Here is a 21,019-nt window from a genome sequence, read left to right as displayed (position 1 = left end):
CCCCTCCCTCCAACCCTTCCTAGGCCGACCCCTACCCCGCCTTCCTTCCACTACAGACTGATACACTCTTGAAGTCATTCTGTTTCGCTCCATTCTCTCTACATGTCCGAACCACCTCAACAACCCTTCCTCAACCCTCTGGACAACAGTTTTGGTAATCCCGCACCTCCTCCTAACTTCCAAACTACGAATTCTCTGCATTATATTCACACCACACATTGCCCTCAGACATGACATCTCCACTGCCTCCAGCCTTCTCCTCGCTGCAACATTCATCACCCACGCTTCACACCCATATAAGAGCGTTGGTAAAACTATACTCTCATACATTCCCCTCTTTGCCTCCAAGGACAAAGTTCTTTGTCTCCACAGACTCCTAAGTGCACCACTCACTCTTTTTCCCTCATCAATTCTATGATTCACCTCATCTTTCATAGACCCATCCGCTGACACGTCCAGTCCCAAATATCTGAATACGTTCACCTCCTCCATACTCTCTCCCTCCAATCTGATATTCGATCTTTCATCACCTAATCTTTTTGTTATCCTCATAACCTTACTCTTTCCTGTATTCACCTTTAATTTTCTTCTTTTGCACACCCTACCAAATTCATCCACCAATCTCTGCAACTTCTCTTCCGAATCTCCCAAGAGCACAGTGTCATCAGCAAAGAGCAGCTGTGACAACTCCCACTTTGTGTGTGATTCTTTATCTTTTAACTCCACGCCTCTTGCCAAGACCCTCGCATTTACTTCTCTTACAACCCCATCTATAAATATATTAAACAACCACGGTGACATCACACATCCTTGTCTAAGGCCTACTTTTACTGGGAAAAAATTTCCCTCTTTCCTACATACTCTAACTTGAGCCTCACTATCCTCGTAAAAACTCTTCACTGCTTTCAGTAACCTACCTCCTACACCATACACTTGCAACATCTGCCACATTGCCCCCCTATCCACCCTGTCATACGCCTTTTCCAAATCCATAAATGCCACAAAGACCTCTTTAGCCTTATCTAAATACTGTTCACTTATATGTTTCACTGTAAACACCTGGTCCACACACCCCCTACCTTTCCTAAAGCCTCCTTGTTCATCTGCTATCCTATTCTCCGTCTTACTCTTAATTCTTTCAATTATAACTCTACCATACACTTTACCAGGTACACTCAACAGACTTATCCCCCTATAATTTTTGCACTCTCTTTTATCCCCTTTGCCTTTATACAAAGGAACTATGCATGCTCTCTGCCAATCCCTAGGTACCTTACCCTCTTCCATACATTTATTAAATAATTGCACCAACCACTCCAAAACTATATCCCCACCTGCTTTTAACATTTCTATCTTTATCCCATCAATCCCGGCTGCCTTACCCCCTTTCATTTTACCTACTGCCTCACGAACTTCCCCCACACTCACAACTGGCTCTTCCTCACTCCTACAAGATGTTATTCCTCCTTGCCCTATACACGAAATCACTGCTTCCCTATCTTCATCAACATTTAACAATTCCTCAAAATATTCCTTCCATCTTCCCAATACGTCTAACTCTCCATTTAATAACTCTCCTCTCCTATTTTTAACTGACAAATCCATTTGTTCTCTAGGCTTTCTTAACTTGTTAATCTCACTCCAAAACTTTTTCTTATTTTCAACAAAATTTGTTGATAACATCTCACCCACTCTCTCATTTGCTCTCTTTTTACATTGCTTCACCACTCTCTTAACTTCTCTCTTTTTCTCCATATACTCTTCCCTCCTTGCATCACTTCTACTTTGTAAAAACTTCTCATATGCTAACTTTTTCTCCCTTACTACTCTCTTTACATCATCATTCCACCAATCGCTCCTCTTCCCTCCTGCACCCACTTTCCTGTAACCACAAACTTCTGCTGAACACTCTAACACTACATTTTTAAACCTACCCCATACCTCTTCGACCCCATTGCCTATGCTCTCATTAGCCCATCTATCCTCCAATAGCTGTTTATATCTTACCCTAACTGCCTCCTCTTTTAGTTTATAAACCTTCACCTCTCTCTTCCCTGATGCTTCTATTCTCCTTGTATCCCATCTACCTTTTACTCTCAGTGTAGCTACAACTAGAAAGTGATCTGATATATCTGTGGCCCCTCTATAAACATGTACATCCTGAAGTCTACTCAACAGTCTTTTATCTACCATACATAATCCAACAAACTACTGTCATTTCGCCCTACATCATATCGTGTATACTTCTGAAATGGTAGAGAATCTTTTCCTGAAGGTAATGACCCCAAAAATACAAAAATATGATGGTTTTTGGGACCTGACGAGCTGTTGGAGTGTGAGCAGGGTAATATTTAGTGAAGGGATTCAAGGAAACTGGTTATTTTTATATAGCTGGACTTGAGTACTGGAAATGGGAAGTACAATGCCTGCACTTTAAAGGAAGAGTTTAGGATATTGACAGTTTGGAGGGGTATGTTTTATATATATGGGTGCCTCTGCAAAGACAGTGATTATGTGTGAGTGAAGTGAAAGTGTTGAATGATGATGAAAGTATTTTCTTTTTGGGGATTTTCTTTATTTTTGGTCACCCTACCTTGGTGGGAGACCACCGACTTGTTGGAAAAAAATTAAAAAAGATGGAAAACTTGTGGAATTATGCAGGTGCAAAGTTAGCAGTCTAGGTGCATTTTATTCATCAGCAATTTTGCTTACTTTGAAGCCAATTTTAATTAAGCCAATTTCATTGCTCAATTTGACCAAATTCTTAGATATTTTGCTAGTATCCCTTCTGTTCTATCAACTGAGTACAAGAAACTGCCCATTCATTTATCAAAACTACCATATAAAGTGGACAGAATTTTTTAATTTGGCCAATTTTACACAAAATTAAAATTCCAGTTTAACCCTTTGACTGTTTTGGTCATATATGTACATCTTACGAGCCAGTGTGTTTGACATATAGTACATATTCAAAAATTCTAGCGGCTTCAAATCAAGCAGGAGAAAGCTGGTAGGCCCACATGTGAGAGAATGGGTCTGTGTGGTCTGTGCGCAGTACAGTGGACCCCCGGTTTTCGATATTATTTTACTCCAGAAGTATGTTCAGGTGCCAGTACTGACCGAATTTGTTCCCATAAGGAATATTGTGAATTAGATTAATCCATTTCAGACCCCCAAACATACATATACAAACGCACTTACATAAATACACTTACATAATTGGTTGCATTTGGGAGCTGATCGTAAACCGGGGATCCACTGTATACTGTAAAAAAAAATCCTGCAGTACGTAGTGCATAATGAGAAAAAAAAAAACTGTATTTTTGGATTAAAATGCCAAATTTGAGGTGTATTTTCATATGGTATTTATAGTTGTATTCTTGTTTTCTTGGTCTCGTTTGATAGAATGGAAAACATATTATAGAAATAGAAGTGATTTTGATTTTTTTTTTTTTTTTTTGCTATGAAATGAATCTTGAAATGGAGCTCAAAGTGGCAGAAATGTTTGATTTTTGCCGGTGTTCAGGAGTAAATAAATAATGTCATTGTCCAATAAATGTCCAACTAGCCATTCTGATGCGCAGTCACGAATGGGTTGACATTATTTATACAGTTATTACAATATTGCAGTAGTCTGCATAACAGTAAATATTCTATTTTTTGTGTGAATAAAAATTCAAAATAGAAAGCAAGAGTATTATAACAGGGGCTGGGAGATGTGACTGATGAACAGAGAAAATGTTATTTTAGTGCCTGGAATGTCTGCATTGTTCATTCTGGACCCTATTTTCAAATTGACATATTTTTTAATTTGCATGAAATTGATCAAATTTCCAATTTCTGACCACTTTATTGGGTAGTTGAAATCGGTAAATGGACAGTTTCTTCTACTCAATCGATAGAACAAATGGAGTTCTAAAGATATAGCTATGAGTTTGGTGGACTGGAACAATGAAATTGGCCGAAAATAGGGCTCAAAGTGGGCGAAATCACCGATGAGTAAATGTTGCCGAGGTTGCTAACTTTTCAAGAGCGTAATTCCATAAGTTTTCCATCAAATCTCATAGTTTTTGGTGTCATTGTCATCGGGAAAGATTCTCTATCATTTCGTAAGACTTTTTTTTTTTTTTTTTTTTTTTTTTTTTTTTTTTTTTTTTTTTTTTTTTTTTTTTTTTGCGCGACACCAGGAGACACTTCAGGATTCGGGGTTGCAATAGTCAAAGGGTTAAAAACAGAGTCCAAAATAACCACTGTAAACATTCGAGGCACTAAAACAACATTCTCTCAGTGCAGTAATAATATCCCCAAGCCTTTTCTATATTACACTTGCCTTCTATTTTGAATACGTACATCATCACACAAAAAAAATGAGATTTACCCTATTTCTCAGATAATAAAATATAATGAGGAATAATTTGTCATGGTTTCCAGTGTCCCAGTAATTGAATCAGACCTAGTAAAAATGCATAAAACAGACTGGTGGTGTAGGGAAGGCTTTACCCATCCTCAGGAATATTTGGCAAAAATTGAACATTTCTGCCATTTTGAGGCTGGTTGAAAGCTACTACTGGTCCTGGAACCAACTAAAATCTTCTCCACTTCAGTAGAATGTCTTCCATTCTATCAAATTATACTAAGAAACAGCTAATAAAACTACAAAAATCAGCCTGAAAACCCCTCAAAGTCACTATTTTTAACCATCAGGGATCACACGAGGTAGGATTATTTTTGTCTTGTGCACACTCAATGCATAAACCCAGTTTCTTATATCTAAGCCAAAATTTAACACTCACAGCTTATCTGAATGAGATGAGCTCATGATGTAGATTTGCATGACAGACCCTGGCGTTAGTTATTTGGTTCTACATGATGGACAGTCAAAAAATTAAATGAGTTAAAAATATTTTGTGGGAAATTTATTCTACATTTAGAGGCCCCTTTTTGCATTGAATCTCATGGATTAAGACATTCTGTAAATATAATGGATGTGCAGGTATATGTTGTGTGTTATTCCCATAAGTTCTGCTTTGACTCCAGATTTGGGTTAGTGTAAATTTTTTACTTACTTTTTTTTTTTAGTAAACCAGCCATATCCCACCAAGGCAGGGTGACCTAAGAAGAAAAACAAAATTTTCTCTCTTTAAATTTAGTAATGTATATAGGAGAAGGGGTTACTAGCCCCTCGCTCCCAGCATTTTATTCGCCTCTTACAACATGCATAGCTTATGGAGGAAGAATTCTGTTTCACTTCCCCATGAAGATAAGAGGAAATAAACAAGAGCAAGAACTAGTAAGAAAATAGAAGAAACCCAGAGGGATGTGTATATATATGCTTATACATGTATGTGTAGTGTGACCTAAGTGTAAGTAGAAATAGCAAGACATACCTGAAATCTTGCATGTTTATGTGACAGAAAAAAAAACACTAGCAATCCTACCATCATGTAAAACAGTTTAAGGTTTCTATTTCACACTCACTTGGCTGGATGGTAGTACCTCCCTGGGTGGTTGCTGTCTACCTGCCTACTACCTTTTTTATTTTAATATGATAAGGATTTAAATGTGAGAGCTTCGTAATTTTCTGGTGGCAGTTTTTTAACAGATTAGTTTTTCCACATGTTTTAAAGATTTTTTCTAATATTACATTATCATGAGAACCCCTATGTGATGATCTCTTAGTAATTCATTTCCCTTTCAGAGGTGGAGACAAATCACACACGGTCTACTCCCTTCATTTGCCAAGTGCTGCTAGCCTGTACAAGGAGATGGTACGAGTAGGTCGCAGTCACAGGTCTGCCTCCCCATCCACCTACCTACACCTTCTCTTGGAGGCTCACTTGGTCCTAACCACAGCTCTCCACCATGAGATTCCTCAAGTTCAGGAAGCTGAAGAAGATCTCTATTCTCTACTGCAGGACTCCTCTGCATTACTTGGGGATTATTATGCCCAGTAAGTCTTCAGTAGTTAGCTTATTTATCTGTGTACAATGCATATGCATTATAAGAACATAACATAAGAAAGGAGGAACATTGCAGTAGGCCCGTTGGCCCATACTAGGCAGGTCCCTCACAACTCCAACCCACTAACAGAATAAACGCTACCCAAGCAAAAAGCTTTGACAATTCTATTTACTCTTGTGCAAGTCCCTCTCAAATCCAACCCCTCTCACTCGTGTATTTATCCAACCTAAATTTGAAACTACCCAAGGTTTTAGGTTTGATAACCCTACTTGGCAGACCGTTCCACTCATCAACTACCTTATTACCAAACCAGTACTTTCCTTTATCCTTTCTGAATCTAAACTTACGTAATTTGAATCCATTATTGTGGGGTCTTTCTTGGAGGGATATCCTCAAAACCTTATTTATATCCCCTTTGTTAATACCCATCTTCCACTTATACTCTTTGATCACGTCTCCCCTCATTCTTCGTCTTACAAGTGAATGTAATTTAAGGGTCTTCAACCTTTCTTCACATGGAAGATTTTTAATGCTATGTATTAATTTAGTCATTCTACGCTGAATGTTATATGGAAACCAGAACTGAGCTGCATAATCTAGGTGAGGCCTTTCTAATGATGTATAAAGCTGTAATATAACCGTGGGACTTCTGTTGCTTACACTTCTTGATGTGAATCCCAGTAATCTGTTTGCCTTATGACATACGCTTAGGCATTGCTGTCTTGATCTAAGGTTGCTGATTACCATAACCCCAAGTCCTTTTCGCAATCTGTATGGCTAAGTTCTACGATATTTAACTTATAAGTGCTAGGGTTATGGACACTCCCGAGCTTCAGAACCTTGCATTTATCTACATTGAACTGCATCTGCCACTTTTCTGACCAGGAATTTAGTCAGAAAAGTAGCAGATGCAGTTCACTGTAGATAAATGCAAGGTTCTGAAGCTCTTGTGCATCCCCTTAATTTGGAGGTCTGTTTTAGTCTCTATAATACCAACAAAATGGATAGTAACTTGACTGATTATTGTATACTGGGGAAATTATCACTTTAGTATGTTTAATATGTCTTCACTGTCAGTCATCACTAGATGTGAATTACATGACTTTCTCTCAGTGTTATTGCCCTGTCTGTTTATTTTCTTCTTGGTGTTTTTGGTATTCATTCAGATTCTTATTGTTGTAATAAAGATGTACTGATTCATTGCATTTGTGAGTGTTTAACTTAAATGGTACGCTTGTTGCGTTGTAAAAGCACTTCAGTGAATAGAGAAAAAGTAAGACTTTTTTTTTTTCCAGTAAGAAGTCATGCTGTTTAAATACTGCATCTCATTAATGACAGGTAAACATTGGCATAAGGTGACAAATAAAAATTATAATACTGGTAACAGGGAAACCTTTTAATGCATTGTTGCATCCAAGACTGGGCTCTATTAAGTACAGGCATATAGGAATAGGCAAATACATACACCCTGACCCCAGGGTATTCTGAGCATTGAGGAGGTAAAGGGTAGAACACAAGTGTTTTCCAATACTGGACCAGAATTTGGCAGCCCATCTCCAGATTCAACTTTTAGGAAAACTTATTCTTACTTATTTTTTATGGGTTCTAAGAGAATAACATGACTTGACTCTCTGATCGCGGGTTCTAACCCCACCCATGGTATGGTTAATAGTATGACTTACTCATTTTGAAACGTTCAGTTCAGTATTGTGAATTTTTGGCATAAGAAAGTTCGGGAAAATGAGATTCAACTATGTTTACCATGTGTACATAATTGTTTTTTAACATATTGCCATTTTTGAAGGACTTGCTCTCTCTAATAACAGTATAGTTGCTGTTTAATTCCACCAGAAATCTTCCACCAAGGTAGAATGATTATAGCAGTTTGGAGGGATATGTTGTGTATCTTTATACGTATGTGCTTCTAAACTGTTGTGTTCTGAGCACCTCTGCAAAAATAGTGATTATGTGTGAGTGAGGTGAAAGTGTTGAATGATGATGAAAGTATTTTCTTTTGGGGGATTTTCTTTCTTTTTTGGGTCATCCTGCCTCGATGGGAGACGGCCGACTTGTTGAAAAAAAAAAAATTAACTACTTCCTTTTCATCTAATTGATGTAATCTTCAGGTGTGATACTGAGGCAGAGTGGAAACAAGCAACGCAGTACTACCAGGTGTCTAGTCTTAGCCCAGATGCAGTGATTGAACGCCTTGATTTGCAGTGTCCAGGTCTTGTTGCTGTGATTTCTGCTTTGCTGCTACACCCTAACACTCCTGTACTGACATCTGCACAGGTAGGGAATTTTCTTGGGATTCATGAAAAGAATAGTTTGTCAAGGAATCTATCTTACATATCAAGACTCCAGACAGTTTATTCTTCTAGGGAACTATTTGTTACAATTACTAATTAATTATATAGTATTAAGTATTTATTAAATATTTTTCAAAATAATAATGGAATCTTATCTATCTTTAGGCTAACTGTGTGTTAGAGATGTTTGAGAAGGCTGCCCCTGATAAGGTTTCCACTATCATCCTGAAATCCAGTTGCCTTGTTGATTACAAGAAGGATAAGGTAAATGTATAATAAAGAGAAGATAGCATGACTTCTTAATGTAATTTTTTTTTTTTTTTGCTCCAACAAGTTGGCCGTCTCCCACCGAGGCAGGGCAACCCAAAAAGAAAGACAATCCCCAAAAAGAAAATACTTTCATCATCATTCAACATTTTCACCTCACTCATACATAATCACTGTCTTTGCAGAGGCATTCAGACACAACAGTTTAAAAGTCCCTCCAAACTGTCAATATCCCAGATCCCTCCTTTAAAGTGCAGGCATTGTATTTCCCATTTCCAGGGCTCAAGTCTGGCTAAATCAATAATAACTGGTTTCCCTGAATCCCTTCACTAAATATTACCCTGCTCACACTCCAACAGCCCATCAAGTCCCAAAAACCATTCGTCTCCATTTACTCCTATCTAACACTTCACACATGCTTGCTGGAAGTCCAAGCCCCTCGCTCACTAAACCTCCTTTACCCCCTCCTCCAACCTTTTCGAGGAGGACCCCTATGCCTCCTTCCTTCCCCTACAGATTTATACACTCCCCAAGTCATTCTACTTTGATCTATTCTCTAAATGACCAGACCACCTCAACAACCCCTCTTCAGCCCTCTGAGTAATACTTTTAGTAATTCCACACCTCCTTCTAATTTCCACACTCCAAATTCTCTTCATTATATTTACACCACACATTGCCCTTAAACAGGACATCTCTGCTGCCTCCAGCCACCTTTTTGCTGCAGCATTTACAACCCAAGCTTCACACCCATTTAACCCTTTGACTGTCGCGGCCGTATATATACGTTTGCGAGGTACCGTGTTTGACGTATATATACTCATAAATTCTAGCGGCTTCAAATCAGGCAGGAGAAAGCTAGTAGGCCCACATGTGAGAGAATGGGTCTGTGTGGTCAGTGTGCACCACATAAAAAAAATCCTGGAGCACGCAGTGCATAATGAGAAAAAAAAAACTCCGACATTTTTTTTTAATTAAAATGCCGACTTTGTGGTCTATTTTTGTATAGTATTTGTGGTTGTATTCTCGTTTTCTTGGTCTCATTTGATAGAATGGAAACTATATTATAGAAATGGAGGTGATTTTGATTAATTTTACTATAAAAAGAACCTGGAAATGGAGCACAAAGTACAGGAAATGTTTGATTTTTGCCGATGTTCAAAAGTAAACAAATGATGTCATTGTCCAATAAATGTCCAAATAGCTATTCTAATACGCAGTCATGAATGGGTTGATGTAATTTTTACAATTATTACAGTATTGCAGTAGTCTGCATAACAGTAAATCTTCTATTTTTTGTTTGAATAAAATTTCAAAATAAAAAGCAAGAGTAATATCACAGGGACCTGGAGACATGACTGATGAACAAAGAAAATGTTATTTTAGAGCCAGGAATGTCTGCATTGTTCATTCTGGACCTTATTTTGAAATTGTCGTATTTTTTAATTTTCGTGAAATTGGCCAAATTGCAAATTTCTGACCATGTTATTGGGTAGTTGAAATCGGTAAATGGGCAGTTTCTTGTACTCAATCGATAGAAAAAATAGAGTTCTGAAGAAATAGTTATGAGATTGGTTGACTGGAATAATGGAATTAGCCGAAAATAGGGCTCAAAGTGGGCGAAATTGCCGATTTTTAAATATCGCCGAAGTCGCTAACTTCGCGAGAGAGTAATTCCGTCAGTTTTCCATCAAATTTCGTTTTTTTGGTGTCTTTACAATCGGGAAAAGATTCTCTATCATTTCATAAGAAAAAATAATTTTTTTTTTTTTCGAATATTTTGCGACACCAGAAGCAACTTCAGGATTTGGCCCTTCGACAGTCAAAGGGTTAAGAGTGTTGGTACCACTATACTTTCATACATTCCCTTCTTTGCCTCCACAGATAACTTTTTTTTTTTGTCTCCACCGATACCTCAATGCACCACTTACCTTTTTTCCTTCATCAATTCTGTGGTTAACCTCATCCTTCATAAATCCATCCGCTGACAAGTCAACTCACAAATATATGAAAACATTCACTTCTTCCATACTTTGTCTTTCCAATGTGATATCCAATTTTTCTTTATCTAAATAATTTGATACCCTCATCACCTTACTCTTATCTATGTTCACTTTCAACTTTCTACCTTTACACACCCTCCCAAACTCATCTACTAACCTTTGCAACTTTTCTTTAGAATCTTCCATAAGCACAGTATCATCAGCAAAAAGTAACTGTGTCAACTCCCATTTTGTACTTGATTCCCCATTATTTAATCCCACTCCTCTTCCCAACACCCTAGGATTTACTTCTTTTACAACCCCATCTATAAATATATTAAACAACCATGATGACTTTACACATCCCTGTCTAAGACCTACTTTTACTGGGAAGTAATCTCCCTCTCTCCTACACACCCTAACCTGAGCCTCACTATCCTCATAAAAACTCTTACTACCTATTCCATATACTTGCAACATCTGCCACATTGCTCCTCTATCCACTCTATCATATTCTTTCTTTCAACACACCGGCCGTATCCCACCGAGGCGGGGTGGCCCAAAAGGAAAAATGAAAGTTTCACCTTTTCTTTCTTTCAACACACCAGCCGTATCCCACCAAGGTGGGGTGGCCCAAAAGGAAAAACGAAAGTTTCTCCTTTTACATTTAGTAATATATACAGGAGAAGGGGTTACTAGCCCCTTGCTCCCAGCATTTTAGTCGCCTCTTACAACACGCATGGCTTACGAAGGAAGAATTCTGTTCCACTTCCCCATGGAGGTAAGAGGAAATAAACAAGAACAAGAACTAGTAAGAAAATAGAAGAAAACCCAGAGGGGTGTGTATATATGTGCTTGTACATGTATGTGATATATGAGACCTAAGTGTAAGTAGAAGTAGCAAGACATACCTGAAATCTTGCATGTTCATGAGACAGAAAAAAGGACACCAGCAATCCTACCATCGTGTAAAACAATTACAGGCTTTTGTTTTACACTCGCCTGGCAGGACGGTAGTACCTCCCTGGGTGGTTGCTGGCTACCAACCTACTACCTAGCACTCAGTAAGCTTATTTCTTTATAATTTTTACGATCTCTTTTGTCCCCTTTCCTTTTATATAGAGGAACTATACATGCTCTCTGCCAATCCCTAGGTACCTTCCCCTCATTCATACATTTATTAAACAAAAATACCAACTACAACACAATATTTCCCCCTACTTTTAACATATCTGTCATGGTCCTATCAGTTCCTGCTGCTTTACCCCTTTCATTTTACATAATGCCTCACGCACCTCCTCCACACTTACATCCTTCTCTTCTTCACTCCAGTGCATGAAATCACTGCCTCCCTTTTATCATTGACATTTAAAAATGCCTCAAAATATTCCTGCCATACACCCAGTACCTCCAGCTCCCCATAACATATTACATATAAAAGAGGCTTGGCAAAGACATTTAGTCAGCTTTAAGACAGGAGTAATGTACTCAGGCTATGCAAATTCCTTACTTTACCTGAAGAACTTCTCTTTATACTATACTAGACACAATAGACTAGAGAGCAAGATTAATTATGATACATGTTAAAGGGTATCACAATATCCACACATGAAAGAAATTCATAGGATGACCCCAAAGAGACATTCTGGGACAGCTTGACTTGGCACTTGTAGCAGTGGCAAATTTGAAATTATCATCACCACTCTTACATGGCAGTGCACATTGGTTTTATCTGTCGTAATTTTTTTTTTTTAAATCTCATCTGTTTCCCACCAAGGCAGGGTTAAGGTTATCATGTTGAATATCTTGAAATAACATTCTCAAGGCATTTTCGTATATGTACAGTATTTTCTGGCTATAGTATACATCTCATGGGAACACCAGAATTGGACAAAAATGTCAACACTAAATCCCACCTTTTCTTCTGCCATAACGTAATGCCACATACCTTAGAGTCTTGTTTCTTTAACCAAACTTACGCTTAATACACAATTACACAAGCCTCACAACAATCCAGTATGTCACAGTGCATAACATCCTCCATTCACATACAGACAATGAGGATATTTCTCAAATATTTCTGTAACATGAAGGTATAAAGTAATAATATACAAACTGTTTAATTTATTTTTTATATTTACAAATCCTCAGCTTTGAGGAAGGGACAAGAAAAATTAAACACTGTTTTGAAAATTATAATGAATAAAAGCCTTGCTGTATGAATGACATGACTGAAGTCTCAGAGAGGAATCCCTTGAGAATAACAGAGCAAAATAATTACTGTACAGTGGAACCTCAAATGTCAAACGTATCGCTTAACGAACTCTTCGCCTTTCGACCGCATTTCTTGAACCAACTTTGTCCCTATTATCAAACTCGCCTCTTCTTTCGAGCTGCCGGGTACCGGACCTGTCCACCAGCCCGCTCTGTCCGTGTCCCAACGCAGGCGCCGTGAGCCAGTCTGGCTTTGTTGATGCTTGAGTGAACACTAGCCTGCAGTCTCAGTCACACATTTTACAATTAATTCATTGTATTTAGTGCTTGTGGGACTGTGAAATAAGCTACCATGGACCCAAAAAAACACTCACTTGGCAGGATGGTAGTACCTCCCTGGGTGGTTGCTGTCTTCCAACCTACTACCTAGGAAAAGGTGTTGATATGCTAACCAAAAAAAGACCACAGACAATCGATCAGGTTGAGAAGTTGTTGCTGGTGTGGATCAAGGATAAAGAGATGGCAGGTGATAGTGTTTCAGAGACAGTTATTTGTGAAAAGGCAAGGAAGTTGCATGCCAATTCAAAGATTAAGGAGATTTGTGCCAAGTGGAATGATGTCCAAATGTTTGTGGAGAAGTACCACTCTGAGCAAACTGAAACAAGCCATCTTTGCAGCAAGTTCAGTGAGAGAAACATGTCCTATTTTAGGGAAATCTTAAAGAGGCACCAGAAACAGAGGACTGTGGACAGTTATTTTGTGAGAGAGGGGACCAGTGACTCTGAAGCTGCTCTTAGTGGCATTAAAAGACAGAGAAAGGAAGTAACCCCAGAGAGGGCTTTGATACCTAAAGTCCTTATGGAGGGGGATTCCCCTTCCAAACACTAACCCCAACTCCCTCTCTACTCCTCCCTATCTTCCAGATGCCATCACCAATCTTCAATAAAGGTAAATAAAAATGTTATTTTATATGTTTATTTAAATTTATTAATATTGTACACTATATTTGTTGTGTATATGTAAAACTATCATGTAATACTGTTTATAAAATGTATTTTTTTGTGAATATTTTTGGGTTTCTGGAACAGATTAATTGTATTTCCATTAGTTCTTATGGGAAATATTGCTTCGACTTTAGAACTAGCTCCTGGAACTGATTCAGTTCGAAATTTGAGGTTCCATTGTACATCAAAAACATATGACGACTTTCTGTGCTTTTTTTTTTTTTTTAACATGTTAGCCACTTCCCACCGAGGCAGGATAAACCAGAAAGAAAGAAAAACAGAAAAAGAAAGAAAAAACTTTCGTCATCATTCAATATTTTCACCATCACTCGTAATCACTGTCTTTACAGAGGCGCTCAGATACAACAGTTTAGATGTCCCTTCAAACTATGCATGGTTTGTAAATATTGTCATCTAACAGTGTGGACTGTACCCTAATCTAACATCTTTAGTTTTTTTTTTAATATTGTATTTGATTTGTTAGAATAAGTTATTTTTTTTTTTTTATTATCACACCGGCCGATTCCCACCAAGGCAGGGTGGCCCGAAAAAGAAAAACTTTCACCATCATTCACTCCATCACTGTCTTGCCAGAAGGGTGCTTTACACTACAGTTTTTAAACTGCAACATTAACACCCCTCCTTCAGAGTGCAGGCACTGTACTTCCCATCTCCAGGACTCAAGTCCGGCCTGCCGGTTTCCCTGAATCCCTTCATAAATGTTACTTTGCTCACACTCCAACAGCACGTCAAGTATTAAAAACCATTTGTCTCCATTCACTCCTATCAAACACGCTCACGCATGCCTGCTGGAAGTCCAAGCCCCTCGCACACAAAACCTCCTTTACCCCCTCCCTCCAACCCTTCCTAGGCCGACCCCTACCCCGCCTTCCTTCCACTACAGACTGATACACTCTTGAAGTCATTCTGTTTCGCTCCATTCTCTCTACATGTCCGAACCACCTCAACAACCCTTCCTCAGCCCTCTGGACAACAGTTTTGGTAATCCCGCACCTCCTCCTAACTTCCAAACTACGAATTCTCTGCATTATATTCACACCACACATTGCCCTCAGACATGACATCTCCACTGCCTCCAGCCTTCTCCTCGCTGCAACATTCATCACCCACGCTTCACACCCATATAAGAGCGTTGGTAAAACTATACTCTCATACATTCCCCTCTTTGCCTCCAAGGACAAAGTTCTTTGTCTCCACAGACTCCTAAGTGCACCACTCACTCTTTTTCCCTCATCAATTCTATGATTCACCTCATCTTTCATAGACCCATCCGCTGACACGTCCACTCCCAAATATCTGAATACATTCACCTCCTCCATACTCTCTCCCTCCAATCTGATATTCAATCTTTCATCACCTAATCTTTTTGTTATCCTCATAACCTTACTCTTTCCTGTATTCACCTTTAATTTTCTTCTTTTACACACCCTACCAAATTCATCCACCAATCTCTGCAACTTCTCTTCAGAATCTCCCAAGAGCACAGTGTCATCAGCAAAGAGCAGCTGTGACAACTCCCACTTTGTGTGTGATTCTTTGTCTTTTAACTCCACGCCTCTTGCCAAGACCCTCGCATTTACTTCTCTTACAACCCCATCTATAAATATATTAAACAACCACGGTGACATCACACATCCTTGTCTAAGGCCTACCTTTACTGGGAAAAAATTTCCTTCTTTCCTACATACTCTAACTTGAGCCTCACTATCCTCGTAAAAACTCTTCACTGCTTTCAGTAACCTACCTCCTACACCATACACTTGCAACATCTGCCACATTGCCCCCCTATCCACCCTGTCATATGCCTTTTCCAAATCCATAAATGCCACAAAGACCTCTTTAGCCTTATCTAAATACTGTTCACTTATATGTTTCACTGTAAACACCTGGTCCACACACCCCCTACCTTTCCTAAAGCCTCCTTGTTCATCTGCTATCCTATTCTCCGTCTTACTCTTAATTCTTTCAATTATAACTCTACCATACACTTTACCAGGTACACTCAACAGACTTATCCCCCTATAATTTTTGCACTCTCTTTTATCCCCTTTGCCTTTATACAAAGGAACTATGCATGCTCTCTGCCAATCCCTAGGTACCTTACCCTCTTCCATACATTTATTAAATAATTGCACCAACCACTCCAAAACTATATCCCCACCTGCTTTTAACATTTCTATCTTTATCCCATCAATCCCGGCTGCCTTACCCCCTTTCATTTTGCCATAAGTTTAAGATTCTGTATAATAAAAATTTTGTTGATTAGAAATGTCTAGACACTTATCTGAAACCATACTGTTTATGTTGAAAATGGTATAAAAACTGACAAGTAGAAGATTAAGACACATGTGCAACAGTTGGATATCTTTATTGATGAAACATTTTGCCTACACAGTAGGCTTCTTCAGTCAAATACAGAGGGAGCAGTAGTGATGAAATGAAGATGATGTACATATCAGTCCATCAACCTTGAAGAAAAAAGTAAGGTGGTCAGTCCTTCAGCCTGGAGAAGAGTTTAGCTCCATTGTCTCGTACTGTTTATACTCTTACACTATTTAATAGCCTGGCTCTTGTGTAGCTTATAATATGATGGTATTTTCAGGTGTTAGGGATAATTAAGCAAGAGTTGTCTAAAACGGCAGAACCTCGACCAACAGATGTTTTGGCCTTGGCCTTGGTGTTCCTGGATCGTGGCTCTTCAGAACAGGTGTAGTAACTAAGCACAGTTGTTCTGTATTTGTTCTTCCACATCTCACTGTATTGCCATATTATGTCCAGTATGTTATTACTACTGATAATAATGCAGTTACATATATTACTAGTGCTATTCAGGTAGTATATTAATAGGACTAGACATTTTTCTGGTTTTTATACAGGTATATTACTGTTACTAATACAAGCATATTACTGGTACTAATACAAGTATATTACTGGTACTAATACAAGTATATTACTGGTACTAATACAAGTATATTACTGGTACTAATACAAGTACATATATTAATGGTTTTAATATTTGTGCATTACTGGTATTAATACAGGTATATTACTGGTATTAATATTGGTCCATTGCTGATACTAATATAGGTACATATATGACTGGTACAGGTATATTACTGGTACTGAAATTGGTATATTACTGTTAATAGTACAGGTATATTACTGGTAATAGTACAGGTATATTACTGGTAATAGTACAGGTATATTACTGGTAATAGTACAGGTATATTACTGGTAATAGTACAGGTATATTACTGGTAATAGTACAGGTATATTACTGGTAATAGTACAGGTATATTACTGGTAATAGTACAGGTATATTACTGGTAATAGTACAGGTATATTAATAGTACATGTACTTGTACAGGTATATTAATAGTACATGTACTTGTACAGGTATATTACTTTTTTTTTTTCAACACGTCAACAATCTCCCACCAAGGCAGGGTGACCTAAAAAAGAAAGAAACACTTTCACCATCATTCACACATAATCACTGTGTTTGCAGAAGTATGCATATATGACAGTTCAGATGTCACTCCAAACAGCAAATATCCCATCTCCCACTTTTATATGTATATATTTCAGGAATTGAGACAAATGGTTTTTGGGACCTGTTGAGCTGTTGGAGTGTGAGTAGGGTAATATTTTGTGAAGGGATTCAGGGAAACTGGTTAGTCGGACTTGAGTCCTGGAGGTGAGAAGTACAATACCTGCACTTTAATAGACGAGTTTGGGATATTGGCTATTTGGAGTGACGTCTAAGCTGTTATATCTGGGCACCTTTGCAAAGACAGGGACTATGTGTGAATGATAGCAAAAGTGTTGAATGATAGTGAAAGAGTTTTTATTTTTTTTGGGTCACCCTACCTCGGTGGGAGACAACCGATGTGTTAATAAAAAGAAAAAATTGAGGAAAGATTTTGATAAAGTCCATATCAGAGAGTTCTTTTAAAATAGAAATCACAATAAGAAAGCCAAGCAGTATGACTTATTTCCATTAGGGCCTTATTTAGGTCCTTATCCAGGATACAACTCAAAACAGTATCTATTTACTGAGGGATAACAAGGGTAGCAGACCTTTGGGAAATTGCCACTCTTTCTCTTCCCACCTAGGATTTGATCTTAGTCCATTGGATTGTACTATGAGGTATAGATGGTTGTGCACAAAGATGGCTTCAAGGTCAGCTTTCTGGAAGTAATCATTGAATAATCATAAATGGAAATTCATTATAATGTAGCATAGCATTTGGTATACCACAGGGTCAGGCTTTAGATCTTGTCTGTTCTTGTTTACGTACGTGATAATGGACTTTTCTTTAAGTATTTAGGGAGACAGGTCATATTATCTTATTTAAACATTATAGACTCCAAAGTGATTTAGAAAACATAAGGCATTTAATTGAATAAATAGTATGTGATAAACAAACTTAAATATTGATACCTGTAAAGTAATGCAGTCTTCAAAAAAAAATGATAATGCAAGCTTTTGGATAAACTCTAAATTAAACCTCATAAGCAACTGAATAATACACAGGATCAATAAGTATTTCTGTGCTGGAGGCAAATGTTTTGATAAGTTCCAAGAGTTCTTCTACTCCTGGAGCCTGGCCATGGGCCAGGCTCATCTGGTGTTTGCCTGGATCAAATTATACAACCTTCTGTAATTCACATAACCCATGGCAAGGGTCATCCTCCCACAGCTGCTTCATCAGTAGTTTTGACAAACTGCATAGGTATTGTATATGTTTTGTTTACCCTATACCCTAGTAGTCATCCTCTCTTCATGCCATCCCAGGCACTTAAAAAAAAATAGACAACCAGCAAGAGCAAAGTTAATTTTGTTACAAAAGTAATGGATTAGGTGGGGTACATTAATGTTATAAGAACAGGGGAATACTGCAGTAAGTCTACTGGTTCATGCTAGACATTAATATCCACTCTCTCCCTTTTTCCTCAAGATTGAGTCTTTACTAAAATTACATCATCTCTACAATAGTACGTAATAAGCCCAACAGGTTATCAAAAGGAGTATGCATAATATTAAATAAATTATCATTGTTGTTTCCAAGGTGAATTTTTTCACAGGATTTCTGGCTTTCTTATCTCGCAGGTATCAACAGTTCTGGCCTCCCTTCGAGCCTACCAGCTGGTGGTGGTATTGCTTCAACACTCGCGCCTACTACTCATCACTGAAGATGGGGCTACTAGACTCTCTCCACTGGTTCAAGTACTACTGTAACTTTGATAAATTATCTGCTTACATATCTCTTCAACTTATTTTTGATAGAAGAATATGAATCACAGTACTGTGGCTGGAACAGTTGATAACAAGCCCAAAAATTGGAGATAAATTCTTAGAATTTTTTTTATAATTGGTACAGTATATTGAAGAGAACATACCATAATTGCTATTTTGTGAACTGATGGAAAAATGCAAATTATACATTAGTTTAATACCATACAATTTTTTTTTACCTGTGTATAAATAATAAAATTTTTGTTGAAAATCTATAGCATGCACAGCATTTCAGACAGACTTAAACTAGGATGAAAACTACTTTTGTACAAGTCAAAAAATGAAACGCATTTTCTTTGCGGCATTTTGTAATGAGCATCATTCTAACTCAGGTTTTGGCTGAACACAAGAAAGAGGTATTTACAGAAGTCTTTGTCTCTCTCATTGGAGAAGGTACACTCTCTCTCAATGCATTTGTGGATGCATTTGTGGCTGTATACCCAATTGTTTCTTGTGGTCCAGAATGCAACACTCACTCATTGTGGCTGCGAGACTTCCTTGAGAAATTTTTCTTGGAATATGCCCACAATTCAGAGGTAGGTATATCAAGGTGTGAATTTTGTTAAATTTTTCTCTGCCTTGATGGCCTTTTTCCCACTAGGGTAGGGTGAGCCAAAGAAACAAATTCATCATTGTTCATTCAAACACTTATCATGCTAGAAGTGCTGACATCACCATTTAGATTACCAGAGGTTGTATAAATCTCAGATGGAAGGAAGGAATGTTTGGAAGGAGGATGTAAGGAGGTTTTGAGTGCTAGAGGCTCGAGCATCCAGCAAGCTCATGTGAGTATGTTAGATCGAAGTGAGAAGAGACAAGTGGTTGTAAATGCTGGATATGTGGTTGGAGTGTGAGTAGGATAACATTTATGAAGAGATTCAGGAAAACTGGTAAACTTGACTTGAGTCCTGGAGGTGGGACAGACAGTGAAGGCACTTTCAAGAAATCTAGATATGTACAGTAAGTAAAAAACCTAAACTTTTGAATTATACTTAACCAGGAGTAATTCTTGTTATTCTTCCATGACCTAAGTTAGTGGTGAGAGCCAGTCCAGACATGTTAAACCATATAACTGAACATGAGAATGTTGCTTAAACAGGCTTACATGGTGTTTTCCATACCTTATATATTTTTAACACTAGTTGTCTCCCACACACAAAGTGGGAGTTGTCACAGCTGCTCTTTGCTGATGACACTGTGCTCTTGGGAGATTCTGAAGAGAAGTTGTGGAGATTGGTGGATGAATTTGGTAGGGTGTGCAAAAGAAGAAAATTAAAGGTGAATACAGGAAAGAGTAAGGTTATGAGGATAACAAAAAGATTAGGTGATGAAAGATTGGATATCAGATTGGAGGGAGAGAGTATGGAGGAGGTGAACGTATTCAGATATTTGGGAGTGGACGTGTCAGCGGATGGGTCTATGAAAGATGTGAATCATAGAATTGATGAGGGAAAAAGAGTGAGTGGTGCACTTAGGAGTCTGTGGAGACAAAGAACTTTGTCCTTGGAGGCAAAGAGGGGAATGTATGAGAGTATAGTTTTACCAACGCTCTTATATGGGTGTGAAGCGTGGGTGATGAATGTTGCAGCGAGGAGAAGGCTGGAGGCAGTGGAGATGTCATGTCTGAGGGCAATGTGTGGTGTGAATATAATGCAGAGAATTCGTAGTTTGGAAGTTGGGAGGAGGTGCGGGATTACCAAAACTGTTGTCCAGAGGGCTGAGGAAGGGTTGTTGAGGTGGTTCGGACATGTAGAGAGAATGGAGCGAAACAGAATGACTTCAAGAGTGTATCAGTCTGTAGTGGAAGGAAGGTGGGGTAGGGGTCAGCCTAGGAAAGGTTGGAGGGAGGGGGTAAAGGAGGTTTTGTGTGCGAGGGGCTTGGACTTCCAGTAGGCATGCATGAGCGTGTTTGATAGGAGTGAATGGAGACAAATGGTTTTCAATACTTGACGTGCTGTTGGA

The 21,019-nt window shown here is 38.3% G+C and overlaps 1 protein-coding gene across 6 annotated transcripts in view; it reads left to right on the top strand.

Moving 5' to 3' along the window:
* LOC128703559 (BLOC-2 complex member HPS3) overlaps positions 1-21,019 on the top strand; it is a 90,227-nt gene that overhangs the window by 35,228 nt on the left and 33,980 nt on the right. For all 6 annotated transcript variants that reach the window (XR_011394137.1, XM_070101245.1, XM_070101244.1 and 3 more), the window contains 6 exons: positions 5,699-5,950; positions 8,088-8,253; positions 8,436-8,534; positions 16,361-16,465; positions 18,872-18,988; positions 19,390-19,593. Coding sequence is in view for 5 of the 6 variants with exons in the window: in XM_070101245.1 (XP_069957346.1) it covers positions 5,699-5,950; positions 8,088-8,253; positions 8,436-8,534; positions 16,361-16,465; positions 18,872-18,988; positions 19,390-19,593 (943 nt within the window). In the remaining variant the exon portion in view is untranslated. The remainder of the gene's footprint in view (positions 1-5,698; positions 5,951-8,087; positions 8,254-8,435; positions 8,535-16,360; positions 16,466-18,871; positions 18,989-19,389; positions 19,594-21,019) is intronic.

Source organism: Cherax quadricarinatus, chromosome 76 (assembly GCF_038502225.1).
Source record: "Cherax quadricarinatus isolate ZL_2023a chromosome 76, ASM3850222v1, whole genome shotgun sequence".
In the NCBI taxonomy this organism is placed as follows: Eukaryota; Metazoa; Arthropoda; class Malacostraca; order Decapoda; family Parastacidae; genus Cherax; species Cherax quadricarinatus.
The sequence above is the reverse complement of the archived record's forward strand: the minus strand, read 5'-3'. Positions and strand labels throughout refer to the sequence as shown.